The sequence below is a fragment of the Lithobates pipiens genome, unplaced genomic scaffold, assembly GCF_037356315.1.
Source record: "Lithobates pipiens isolate NorthernLeopardFrog02 unplaced genomic scaffold, aLitPip1_a1.2 Scaffold_16, whole genome shotgun sequence".
Taxonomy (NCBI): domain Eukaryota; kingdom Metazoa; phylum Chordata; class Amphibia; order Anura; family Ranidae; genus Lithobates; species Lithobates pipiens.
The window spans coordinates 256,723,079-256,736,044 of NW_027507748.1; the positions used below are offsets into that span (position 1 = coordinate 256,723,079).

A 12,966-nucleotide genomic window follows, 5' to 3' on the forward strand; every position below is an offset into this window, starting at 1 on the left:
TCAATATCCTTGAACCAAATGTGACCATCTTCATATTTTGTCACTGATGTCAGCCAACCTCTTTGTTTATATTTTGTTGTCAGTTGGAAATCCTTGGCTCACAGCTGAATAGGAGAATGTGTCAGGAACATTAGGACACTGGCTCGCTGACATCCATGTGCCCTGTGGAAGCTGTCATGCAGTATTTCATATTCTATGTTGTGATAACTCCCCGTCCACAAGTATCCTGTATACAGGGCTGAAAACCTGATTTTGCCGACTCCCCCTTTGGCTCAGCACCTGAATCCACCCCCTTTACCTGAGCATCAGTGTGACAGAAGCCGATGCTAGAGGAAGTATGTGGCTGCAGTAGAGAGCACTGATCATAGAGGCGCGCAGGGGATGTTTGCTTCCATTTCATCAGGACATGTCCTCCAGTGCTGTGGCTCTATAATGACTCTACAGAGTGCCTGCCTGAGTAACATGCAGCAGAGGCATCCCCTGCATCCTCCTAGAAGTGAATGCTTTATCCCAGCAGCGCCTACTACAGGTTATAACATTTATTACAGAGGTATTTTTAATACAGCACAAAAAACGTACATACTGTGGAGTAAGGAAACCAGCTCTCTAGGCAGCAGTGCACCCTAGGCAACCGCCTAGTTTGCCTAGTGGTAGCACCGGCCCTGACTGGATATGAAAATGACTAGTGTAAGCATAAGGCTCCATACACACTTGCAACAAAAAAAAAAAAGTTGTTTCTACAGGCGTTTCATGTGTTTTTTCAGTTGCCTATAGAAGCACTTCTGTTGTATTCTATGGGTCTTTGCACATTATGACGACTACAATCATTTTCTGACAGGGACATCAGAGGCAGGAAAAAAAACTCTTCTCTCTTCTCTTGCATTTTCTGGAGAAGTTTAGGAGCTGTAAAAACATAAATCGCTCCTAAACGCCTATTATCTCTTGGGCTCCATGCTCACTGGCTTAAAAAAAAGGTGCTTCTACAGTTGTGTGTTCTGCCTGTAGTAGCATATCAATGTCATCCTATGTGTCCATACACATTAGGACGTTTAGAAGCAGGAAAAAAAAACCTTCTGGTTTAAGTGTCTGATTGGAGACTTTGTACAAAAATTACTCTATATGAGTGTTTTTTACTCCAAAGAGAACAGACTTTTTTTGAGCCCAGTGTGCATGGAGCCTGAGCATAAGGTTTTAACTTTTTTTTTATTTGGGAGTTAACTTTTGCAGAGGGGATTGTTGTTAAGTGCAAAAACTCCTGTAAACTCAATTGCTGGAAAACTTGCCTAAACTTTGTACAATATGCTCTCAATTGGTGTTTTTTATGCCACATTTTCCAGCTAAAACGTTGACTTTTTTTCTGTTCCTATTATGCATAGAGCCTAAGGCCTCATGTACACTGCTGCTGGTAAATGGACGTTTAGGAGCTGTTGTGTGTATGTTTCAGCTGCCCCTAAACTCTCCTCTATGTTATCTTATCAGTACATGTACACAGGGTTGTTGATAGTCATTTCTAGGCAGATGAGTTTGGAAGCATTTTTTGGAATGGAAAAACTGCGTTCAGGAGGGATGTTCAGAGGTATTTGAAATGCTAAATGCCAGTAACAGCTTGTAAACGCGGTAATTTCATTTACAGGCGTTTTTCATTTTTGGCTATTTGAAAAAATTCTAAACGCTACATGTGGCATGTAAACGCAGCAAAACTGACGTTTTAAACCTCGGTTACTATCGTCAAGAAATTATAAATCTTTCAGGAGAGGTTGTAAAAATGTCCAGTGTACAGTGGAGCCTAACATAAAAAAAAGGTTGCTTCTACAGGAGTTTTGTGTTCTGCCTATAGAAGCAACTCAATATTATCCTTTGTGTCCATACACATTAGGACGTTAAGAGGCATATTTTGAGATAAACATAGAGGCAGAAAAAAACCCTTCTGGATTGTGTTTCTGATTGGAGTTTACAAAAAAAGTAAAAAAAACTCCTCTAGACTTTGTACAAAAAATGCTCTATGAGCGTTTTTTACTTCCAAGAGAACAGACTTTTTTTTAAGCCCAGTGTGTATGGAACCTATGAGCGTTTTTTTACTCCCAAGAGAAAATACTTTTTTTAAGCCTAGTGTGCATAGAGCAAGACATATTTTAGGCTCCATGCACACTGTACTTAAAAAACATTGATTCTACAGGCGTTTGATGTTTTTTTCTCCTGCCTCTAGAAGCACTTTTATTGTGTTCTGTGTGTCTTTGCACGTTATGACTACTACAGGCGTTTTCTATTGCGTTTTCTGGAGAAGATTATGAGCTGTACAAACGTCAGTCTCTCTTAAACTCCTCTTATCTCTTCTGAACGTCGAGTTTCAACGCTTTTTTTAGTAAAAAAAAAAAAGGTGTATTTTCACTGTACGTCATTTCCTGGCTTTTGCAGAGGGGCATGTAGTGCAAAAAATGCCTATAAATAAAATGCTCTTAAACTCTCCTAAACTTATGCTTTTAATTTGTGTCTATGTCATGTTTTTAAGCTCCTAGTGTGCATGGAGTCTTAACCTTGACTGGTTTGCATTTTTGTTTGGCACTTTCTGGCAGAAAAAATGCAAAACTCTCCTAAACTCAGCTCCATGCATAATGGCTTAAAAAACATTGCTTCTATGGGAGTTTTGTGTTCTGCCTATAGAAGCAACTCAATGCGGTTCATTTACAAAAGGCAAATCCACTTTGCACTACAAGTGCACTTGGAAGTGCAGTCTCTGTAAATCTGAGGGGAAGATCTGAAATGAGGGGAAGCTCTGCTGATTTTATTATCCAATCATGTGCAAGCTAAAATGCTGTTTTATATTTTCCTTGCATGACCCCCTTGGATTTACAGCGACTGCACGTCCAAGTGCACTTGTAGTGCAAAGTGGATTTGTCTTTTGTAAATAGCCCCCATTGCTATCATATGGGAGTTATTTACTAAAGGAAAATCCACTTTGCACTGGAAGTGCATTTGAAAGTGCACTTGGAAATAAAGTCACTATAGATCCAAAGGGGACATGTGAGGAAAATAAAAAACAGCATTTTAGCTTGCACATGATTGGATGATAAAATCAGCAGAGCTTACATTCATTTCAGATTTACCCCAAGAGACTGCACTTCCAAGTGCACTTGCAGTGCAAAGTGGATTTACCTTTCATAAATAACCCCCTATGTGTCCATACACATTAGGATGATTACAGGCATATTTCAAGCTCAACCGTTCTGGTGTTTCTTATTGGAGCTTACTGGCAGAAAAAAAAAACATAAAACTCTTCTAAACTCGTCTAAACTTTGTACAAAAAAATGCTCTATATGAGTGTTTTTTTTTACTCCCAAGAGAACAGACTTTTTAAAGCCCAGTGTGCATCGTGCCAACATGTATACATACATATACATGGGGAGCTACTTGCATAATACCTAGATACAAGATATATTGAGGAGAGCAACAAAGGTGGGACTTTACATGAAGTACGTGAGTGCAATGAGATAAAATTTGGTGAGCAATTGGGAAAATGTATTAATTGGTTCATAAAGTTAATCAATGTAAATACAGTATACATACAATATTGTCAATTCCATATAAGAATATATTTGGTACAATAAGGTAAAAGTAATGAAACAACTATACATAGTAATATGAACGCAAGAAAAATTTCCACCGTACACCAAATTCATGTTAATATAAAACCATAGATATAAGGTAATGCCTGCCTAAAAAATGGCTCGGATATCCAGTTGGAAGATACAAGATATATCAAAGCTCTTCCAAAAAATTCTGTTAACCCTTTAAATATACACTATATTGCCAAAAGTATTGAGACGCTTGGCATCCCAGTCTTAGTCCTTAGGGTTCAATATTGAGTTGGCCCACCCCTTTCAGCTATAACTGCTTTAATTCTTCTGGGAAGGCTGTCCACAAGGTTTAGGAGTGTGTCTATGGGAATGTTTGACCATTCTTCCACAAGTGCATTTGTGAGGTAAGGCACTGATGTGGACGAGAAAGCCAGACTAGCAGCCTCTGCTCTAATTCATCCTAAATGTGTTCCATAGGGTTGAGGTTAGGACAGTGAAGTTCCTCCACCCCAAACTTGCTAATCTATTACTTTATGGACCATGCTTTGTGCCCTGGTCCAAATCGTTTGGTGGAGGGAGGATTATATTATGGGGTTGTTTTTCAGGGGTGGGACTTGGCACCTTAGTTCCAGTAAAGGGAACTCTTAAGATGTCAGGATACCAAGACATTTTGGGCAATTTCATGCTCCCAACTTTGTGGGAACATTTTTGGCGATGGCCCCTTCCTGTTCCAACATGACTGCACACTAGTGCACAAAGCAAGGTCCATAAAGACATTGATGAGCAAGTTTGGCATGAAGGAGACTGCAAGCCAGGCCCTCACATCCATATCAGTGCCTGGCCTCACAAATGCCCTTCTATGAGAATAGTCAAACATTCCCATAGACACACTCCTAAACCTTTGAACAGTCTTCCCAGAAGAATTGAAGCTGTTATAGCTGCAAAGGGTGGGCCAACTCAGTATTGAACCCTACGGACTTAAGCCTGGTACACACAATCAGATTGTTTTGCCAAACAAAGAGTCAGACTTTTGTCTGAAAGGCATGTGCCAGAAACGTGTCTTGCATACAAACGACACAATTGTCGCCCAACAAACACATCTCCATCCTTTGGGCACCTTCTGCTAATGTCGTGTGAGCATTGATTGACTTTCAAGATATAGAGTGAATGGCAGAAATGTTCATTTATCATCTCATCATGCTCTAGGTAAGGCCGTGTTCCAAACATATTCCAACCTTAGTAGCTATAGCCAGGAAGTGTGGAAGGAAAGAACACACACCTAAAACTCCTAAAAAAGGGCACACTACTTTCATGATTTATATGTTGAATAAATATATATATTAAGAAGGGAAGAAAACTTTATTTTTGGTGGAAAAGCCAAAAGCTCAAGGTTGGGTAGGAAGTGTTGGACAGCAGTAGTCTTATCACATGTTTTGCAGTCGCTATATCACAGCTAATTGTTAACGACAAAAAATAAAGATGACGAGATCAAAAGTAATGGTACCACATCCCAAATATTATATATTAAAGATAATTTTTCTCTTTACACAGCTGATTGTTGTTTTTCTTTGACCAACTTGATGTTGTTTTGTTTTCCAATTTTAGTTTTTCCTCGGGTGTTTTCTTCAAGTTTTATTCAACATGAGGTTGTGGCACAATACAGTCACCTGTTCACAGTCCGAGGCTTAGATCAAAGTTTGATGCCATACATTATCCTTGCCCACTTGGACGTTGTGCCAGCCCCAGATGAGGGCTGGAAGTTTCCACCATTCTCTGGAGAGGAGCACAGCGGATATATATATGGAAGAGGAGCATTGGATGACAAAAGCTGTGTGATTGTGAGTGAAAAAAAGAATCTCTGAAATTTTATGATTGTTCTACAGGATTTGTATAGCACCAGCAGTTTGTGCGGTGCTTTACAATATAAAGGGTGGCAGGACAATAACTACACATTTCAGTACAGAAGTAATAGGATGGCCCTGATAATGAAGTTTACTGTAACATCTAAACAGTAGTGTTCCTTTTTGTTATGTTTCCCATATGCCCACTGGAAAAAAAAACGCTCAAAAGAACTCTCATATTATGCCATAATTCTGTGATAAGAGCTCTGAGATAAGGCAGAATTCTGAGATATAGCATAATTCTGAGATATAGCATAATTCTGAGATAATATTTCATAGCTCTAAAATATTTCAGGAATTTATGATAAGCTGTTATCAGGGAAATTCCCTCAGCATTCTAACGTGCTCAGATCTTTGGAGCAATAAATCAGAATTCTATATACATTATGTTGACCATGGACCACTTGAAAAAGAAATTCTGAATTCAAGTATTGCTACGTAAAATGCACTTAGGCTTCTTTTAAACGTATGGTACTGCTTACAGTATAACATGCACTGACAGGCATTTTTTCCATTTTTTTTTTTTTTTAAGCTGGCAAACTGCCATTTTACATTGCAGGACTGCGCCACAACTGAGAGTTTAGTTTGACAGGTGGTGCCACCTGTAAAACTCTGCACCCGGAATTATAGATGCAGGGCCTGCGAAGCACAGCATTGCTACCACGGCATGTGTACACAACCCTGTCTGGCAGTAAAACCACAACTCAGCCTCCTGTTTTTTACTGTCCCTTGGCCGCCCATTTGAAAGAGCCCTAAATTCATCCAAATTGAGCATGTGGCATTCTAGTGCATTTAGCACAAGTTAGGTTAAGAAAAGTGCATTGCAACCTGTTTTTAGGGCCCATTCACACTGTAGTGTATTGTTTGTGTAATTTTAATGTTATATATATATATATATATATATATATATATATATATATATATATACAGTATAATATATTTATTAAATATAATACACACACAGTATACAGGTACATTCACATACTTGTACAGGCCATATGCTAGGGGCTGACATATTGACACAGGCCAGCTACATTTTACATATCAAAAGAAAGAATAATGACTCTTAAGTATGCCAATTTTATGCAAGAGGTATATACCTCGCCTTGGCCAACCTTTCAAAGGAGGTGGTTTGTAAATTTGCAAAGGATTGTAAAATGCAGATTGCTCAGTCAGACTTGAAAGCAATCGTAAAGATTCATGGGGTGAGTTAAAGAATGTGATTTGGCCATTAGCAATACAAAAAGTATCTAATGATGGTAATTAGACTAGAGGGGTCTTGATGGGGAAATGGCCTTCAAAGGGTACCGTAACTTGTTTATCTGGTAAACACTAGAGTGACCTTAGTCTCTATTTCAAGTACCTACAAGTGAAGTCTTATCATGTTAAAGTGCGTCACCAACCAATCAGCTGTTTTTACATTTTAGGAGATGGGGGAAAACTGAAAATTTATGTCAAAATACTTACCGTAATTTTCCTTTCCTGATGGACTCCATGGCAGCCAATGTGTGGGTTTAGTCCCGCCTCCATTACCCTATAGGACGATACTCCCATAAATCTTTGCTCCCTGCCAGAGGCCGTGTTCGGTAACTATCCTACTCCAGCCATTTGGGAGGGAACTCCTGCTGCCATGGAGTCCATCAGGAAAGGAAAATTACGGTAAGTATTTTGACATAAATTTTCCATTTTCCTGACAGACTCCATGGCAGCCAACGTGTGGGAAATAACTCGCCAAAACACACTCGGGTGGGCAAAATGCTGCATAACAAAGATTTATTTGACACCGTCAACCGACAAAACTTTAACACCAAAGTCAATTGAGGATAGAGCCGCCGGCTCAACACAATAATGAGACATAAAGGTGTGTATTGAAGACCACGAAGCGGCCCTGCATATCACGTCAGGAGCCACATGGTGAGAGGCCGCCCACAAGGTAGAAAGACTTCTGGTCGAATGCACCGTCACCGCCTGAGGAGGAGCCAAGCCCTTTTCTCTGTACGCCCACTGGATTGCTTGAAATATCCATGCCGCAATTGACCTGACTGATGCTCTAGTGCCCTTGTTCTTCCCACAGTACAGAACGAACAGGAAGTCCGACTGCCGGAATGGAGCTGTAGCCTCCAAATATAGCTTTAATGAGCGACCAACATCAAGTGGATGAACTTCCGAGGAATCCGAGGATCTGAATGTGGGTAGAGAGATTTCCTGATTTTCATGAAAAACCGAGGTGACCTTAGGGTTTGACCCCAACATTGGAACTAGGACCACCCTGTCCGGAAAAAAAGTTAGAAAGGGTTCTTTGACTCCTAGAACCTGAATCTCTGATACTCGTTTTGCCGAGGTGACCGCCACCAGGAGCCTTATTGAAATGAGAAAAAAGTCCAGAACTAGAGGCAGATCCCATTTAGGGAATCTGGGTTTTCTCTGGGGTCTCAATTTTACTGTGCCTTTGAAGAACTGCTGGATAAGGGCATGCTTGGCCCACGGAACCCCTGTAAATGCGGAGATAGCCGAGACTTGAACCCGAAGGGAACTAACTGACAAGGGTAAGTCCAAGCCTGATTACAGGAAACCCAAAACGTCTTGAACTGCAGGTGAACGTAGGAACTAGTTCTGGAAGACATATAAGATACAAATTTGGCCCAGATCCATTCATACACTTTATTAGTACTTCTTCTCCTTGCACTTAAGAGGGTGGAAATGGCCTCCTTAGGACACCCTAGTGCTTCCAGCCTTCCCCTCTCAAGAACCAGACCCTCAACTGAAGGTGAGCCGGACATGGATGGAGAATCGAGCCTTGGGAGAGCAGGTCCCGTCTGGATGGGAGAGGAACTGGGTCCCAAAAACTGAGGAGGGATAGGAGAGGAAACCAAGGCCTGTTGGGCCAATGCGGAATTATTGCCAACACCTCCACTTCCTCCCATCTGAGTCTCTTCAGGAACTGAAAAATAATTGGAATTGTAGGGAAGGCGTATGCCTTGTGGAACCACCACTGCTCTGTTAGGGCATCTATCGCGTAGGCCTGCGTATCCTTGAACCTCAAATAGAACCTCTTTAGCTTCCTGTTGAAATGGGAGGTGAAGAGATCTACTTCTGGAGAAATCCCCAGGGATAGAACCCACTGAAACACATCTTCGTGAAGAGCCCACTCGTTGTTGTCAAAGTGGACTCGTGAGAGAAAGTCCGCTTGGACGTTGAGAACTCCAGGCACATAGGCTGCTGTTAGGTTGGCCAGATTCTTCTGGGCCCAACGCATTATTGGATCCACTTCCCGCAGCAGAGACCAACTTCTGGTGCCCCCTTGCTTCCTTACGTAGGCGACCGCAGTCGTATTGTCCAGCCTGAGGACTACGGATGCTCCCACTATCCGATGCGGAAATGCCAACAACGCTAGGAAGGCTGCTCGTAGTTCTAGCACATTTGACACTATTCCCCGAGAGGGAAAGTCCCAAATGCCCTGAGCCACTTCCGATAGACAATGCGCCCCCCAGCCCCTGTTGCTGGCATCTGACGTCACTGTGATCCATTTGATTGGAAGAAGGGAGTGGCAATTCAACAGGTTCTCCAGACGAAGCCACCAGAGGAGGGAACCTCTCATGGTCTGAGTAATCTCAATGGACTGGACCTTTTCTCCCGACCATTGGCGAAGGAAACCCATTTGAAAGGGGCGCATCCTCCACTGTGCCCACTTTACCATCGGTATGGTGGACACCATGGTGCCTATGATCTTTAGGCAATGAAGAGCACTGAGATGAGACGAAGAGAGGGCCAGGTGGATCCTGTCCCGCACTACTGCAACCTTCTCCTCGGGCAGAGAGATGGTACCTTTTGCCGTATTGAACAGAGCACCAAGGAACACGAGAGACTGTGTAGGAACTAACTGGCTTTTCACCAAATTCAGGAGCCACCCGAATTCCTTGAGGTTTGCGATATCTTGATCCCTGTGTTTCAAGAGACAATCCCTGTCCTGAGCCAGAAGAAGCAAATCGTCCAGATAATGATGAATCCAGATTTTCCTGATTCTCAACAATGCTACAACTGCTAGAAGGACCTTCGAGAATGTGCGAGGGGAGGTTGACAGACCGAAAGGAAGGCAGGTAAACTGTAAATGAAGCAACAAAGAAACTGTTGGAACTCTGTGGCCACCGGGACGTGATAATAGGCGTCTTTGAGATCTATTGAGACAAGCCAGTCCCCTGGCTGCACTGACTGTTGAATCGTGGATAGAGTTTCCATTTTGAATTTCTATTTTCTTATGAAGCGATTTAGACGCGTCAAGTCTATTACGGGTCTCCACGTACCGTTCTTTTTCTGGACCAGGAAAAGAGGGGAATACATTCCCATGCCGCGTTGGTTGTCTGGAACAGGAATAGCGGCGCCTTGATCCAACAAAGATTTTATGTAGGCTAAAAGAATTTGTCTTTTTTCTTCCGACCTTGGAATGGATGTGGGAACACACTTGAGATGGGGACACTGCTGAACGACCAAGTGTGCTCGAAGGAGACCGTTTTGACTGTCCAAAAATCCTGGATCGAGGCCGCCCAGACGTGCCGAAAGTGGAACAAACGAGCTCCCACCCGGACCGCCTGGACGGGCCCGATCTCAAAAGGACTTAGTAGGCTCCTTTTCCCCCATCGAACTGCCCTTTGCAGATTTTTTGAGAGATGTCTGTCTGGACCTCCAAGATCTGGAAAATTCCTGTCTAGGCCTGTAAGTGCGTGCCTCCCTGGCAGAGTCTTGACCCTGCTTTCTTGGGAACAATCTCCTTCGAATCTGCAAGAGCCTATCCTGGGGGAGAAACCCCGACTTACCCCCGGTGGCCCGAGTTATAGCACTATCCAGCTTATTGCCAAAAAGGGAAGAACCATCAAAGGGAATACGGCACCAAACCTGCTTAGAAGCGGGATCGGCTAGCCAAGGACGGAGCCACAGGGCACGCTTGGCAGTTATAGATGAGAGCATAACTCGAGCCACCAGTCGGATAATATCGATCGAGGCCTCCCCCAAGAAAGCCGAAGCCAGTCTTAGTTCTTGAATGGGAGAACCCTTGGCAAGATCTTCTGAGACGTTTCTGAGTGTTTAATCAACACTATCAGACCAAACTTCCATCGCTCTAGACAGAGCCGCTAAGGCCAGAGCTGGTTTACAGGCCATGCCAGCCATAAGATAGATCCTCTTCAGGTCAGAATCAATTCTCCTGTCCAGAGCATCCTTAAAAGAGACTGTGTCCTCAAGAGGAAGGGTCATATGTCTGACCAGTCTCATTACTGCCGCATCCACCAGAGGGGAAGACTCCAAATATTTAACTTCTTCCTCCTTAAAAGGGTAAAGTCTCTGGATCTTAGATAGAAGAGAATTCTTTTTCTCTACCTTGCTTCACTCATCCGAGATCACTTCTCCCAACTCTGAGAGAGATTGTTTAAAAAACTTTATTTGCTTCGCCGGAGCCACTACCGGCTCTTCCCAGTTCAGCGTTTCCCTAATGGCTTTGACCAAAGGAGGAAGCAAGGAAAAGTCAAAACCCGAACCAGACTCTTCTTCCTCAGATTCACTGTCTGAGAGGACAGCAGACGGATGGCTAGGCAAAGAGGAATCCCATGTGTCTTGGGCCTGAGCATCCCTCCCCGGAGACCTTGGAGACTCTATGGGAGACAAATGGGGGGGGCTTCAAATTTCTTTAGACTGTCCTTGACCAATTTTTCCACCATAGACTTCAGCTGTTAGTCAGTCACTCCTTTCACCTGTCGCTTTGACATAACAGGCATCACAAAGGGACTTGTCAGCAGGAACCTGCGTATTGCACCCCCAGCATAAACCTTCAGCTGCGGGACTTGGGCAAGCTGTAGAAGGGCGGGAAGGTTCCCGGCTACGGAGACTAGTTCTCGCAGGAGAATCATGACGTCTGGATCTGGAAGAGGAATGCTGGCGGTGGGACTTAGACGAATCACTTCATCGGTGAGAACTCCGGCATTGAGTAGACCTAGAAGGGCTGAAAAAGGGAGAAACCAGCAGTGTTAGCGGAACATCCCCTAATGTTCCACTGTCCCCCCCCCCCCGGCAGGTAACCCAAAAAAAAGTACCTGCTATGAGAGGGCTGGCCACTAGAAGGTGGCGAGGCATCCAAGGGATCCATCAGGGCTGGAAATAAAACAGCCCCAATTAAACACAGAGAACAGCTAGGATAAGCAAAGATAAACTGACCTTTCCCCATAGACACATACCTAATGCTGAAGAAATCAGGGCTCAGGAATGGCACTGCAGGCTTTACAAGCATCCCAGAGGCTCTGCAAGCTGTTCTCTGTTTTTAAAACTGCCGCCTTAATGACGTCACGAATTACGCCATGAAAACGCTAGTGCACGAAGCCCGCAACGCGCATGCGCGAACCAAGCCTCGTCCTCGCACCGGTCTCTCGCATGCGCAGAATGGCCGAGCGGCTAACGAGGAAGTAGCTGTGCGGCTGGAACGCAAGGAAACCAGCCGCCCAGCTTGCCACATACACCGCAGAGCGATGTATGGGGGACACAAGAGACACAGAGCACGAAAACAAAAACATACAGAAAATGACACAGAATGGCTGCCATGGACAAACATAAAGCTCACCACTCCTGTACACGGACACCAGCCGAGGTAGGTCCCCAAACACATGCCGGACTTCTGGGGGGGGGGGGGGGGCGATAGTCACCTGCTAGTAGCTAGGCTCACGACTAACACGCGGCTTCACCTGTCAGTGACCAGGCATACACCTCTTCAGCGCCTCTTCCATATGCCCCTTTTCCATACTCCGCTAGTAGCTAGAGCTTATTGGAAATATGCGACTCCAAGTTGCTCGGCCGGTCCGTATCACAGAAAAAAATGCAAGTCTTCAGGGTAAAAAGACACATGCTAGGTCCTATGGAGGAGGACAAAAAAAGAACACGGCCTCTGGCAGGGAGCAGAGATTTATGGAAGTATCGTCCTATAGGGTAATGGAGGCGGGACTAAACCCACACGTTGGCTGCCATGGAGTCTGTCAGGAAAGAAACTATATCAAGAAAAGATGATTATTTTTTTTTTTTATTGCTCACACAACATGATTAGGAAAGCACAATTCTAGAATGACGTATTCATTATTTCATGCATGGAAGCTACCTTCCATTGCATATTGTAGATTGGACATATATGCTGGATGGTGTAGTATCTCTATGCTTGCTCTGACATTTTGGTTGAACTAGATGGACTTGTCTTTTTTCAACCTGACTAACTGTAACTATGACGAGTGGGACTGTGAAGGCTGCTGTTCATTGTAATATTTACAAATACTCTGCTGGATTTTGTCATCTGTTGCAAGTACCTTGTGGAATGTTCTGAAATACAATAAATCTCTCTCTGGAAAAGGACCTCATTGCTGCAGAGATTCATTGTTACAATAATAATTATTAGTTATCCCTCTCTATCACAACAAAATGAGCTGGGGGAGACCTGTGTTTCTTGCACGTTTCCTACAACATCA

The 12,966-nt window shown here is 43.5% G+C and overlaps 1 protein-coding gene across 2 annotated transcripts in view; it reads left to right on the top strand.

Annotated features, from left to right (window-relative positions):
- The window catches only part of PM20D1 (peptidase M20 domain containing 1), a 585,406-nt gene that overhangs the window by 52,253 nt on the left and 520,187 nt on the right, over positions 1-12,966 (top strand). For both annotated transcript variants that reach the window (XM_077481325.1, XM_077481324.1), the window contains exon 3: positions 5,181-5,413. In XM_077481325.1, coding sequence (XP_077337451.1) covers positions 5,181-5,413 — 233 coding nt within the window. The remainder of the gene's footprint in view (positions 1-5,180; positions 5,414-12,966) is intronic.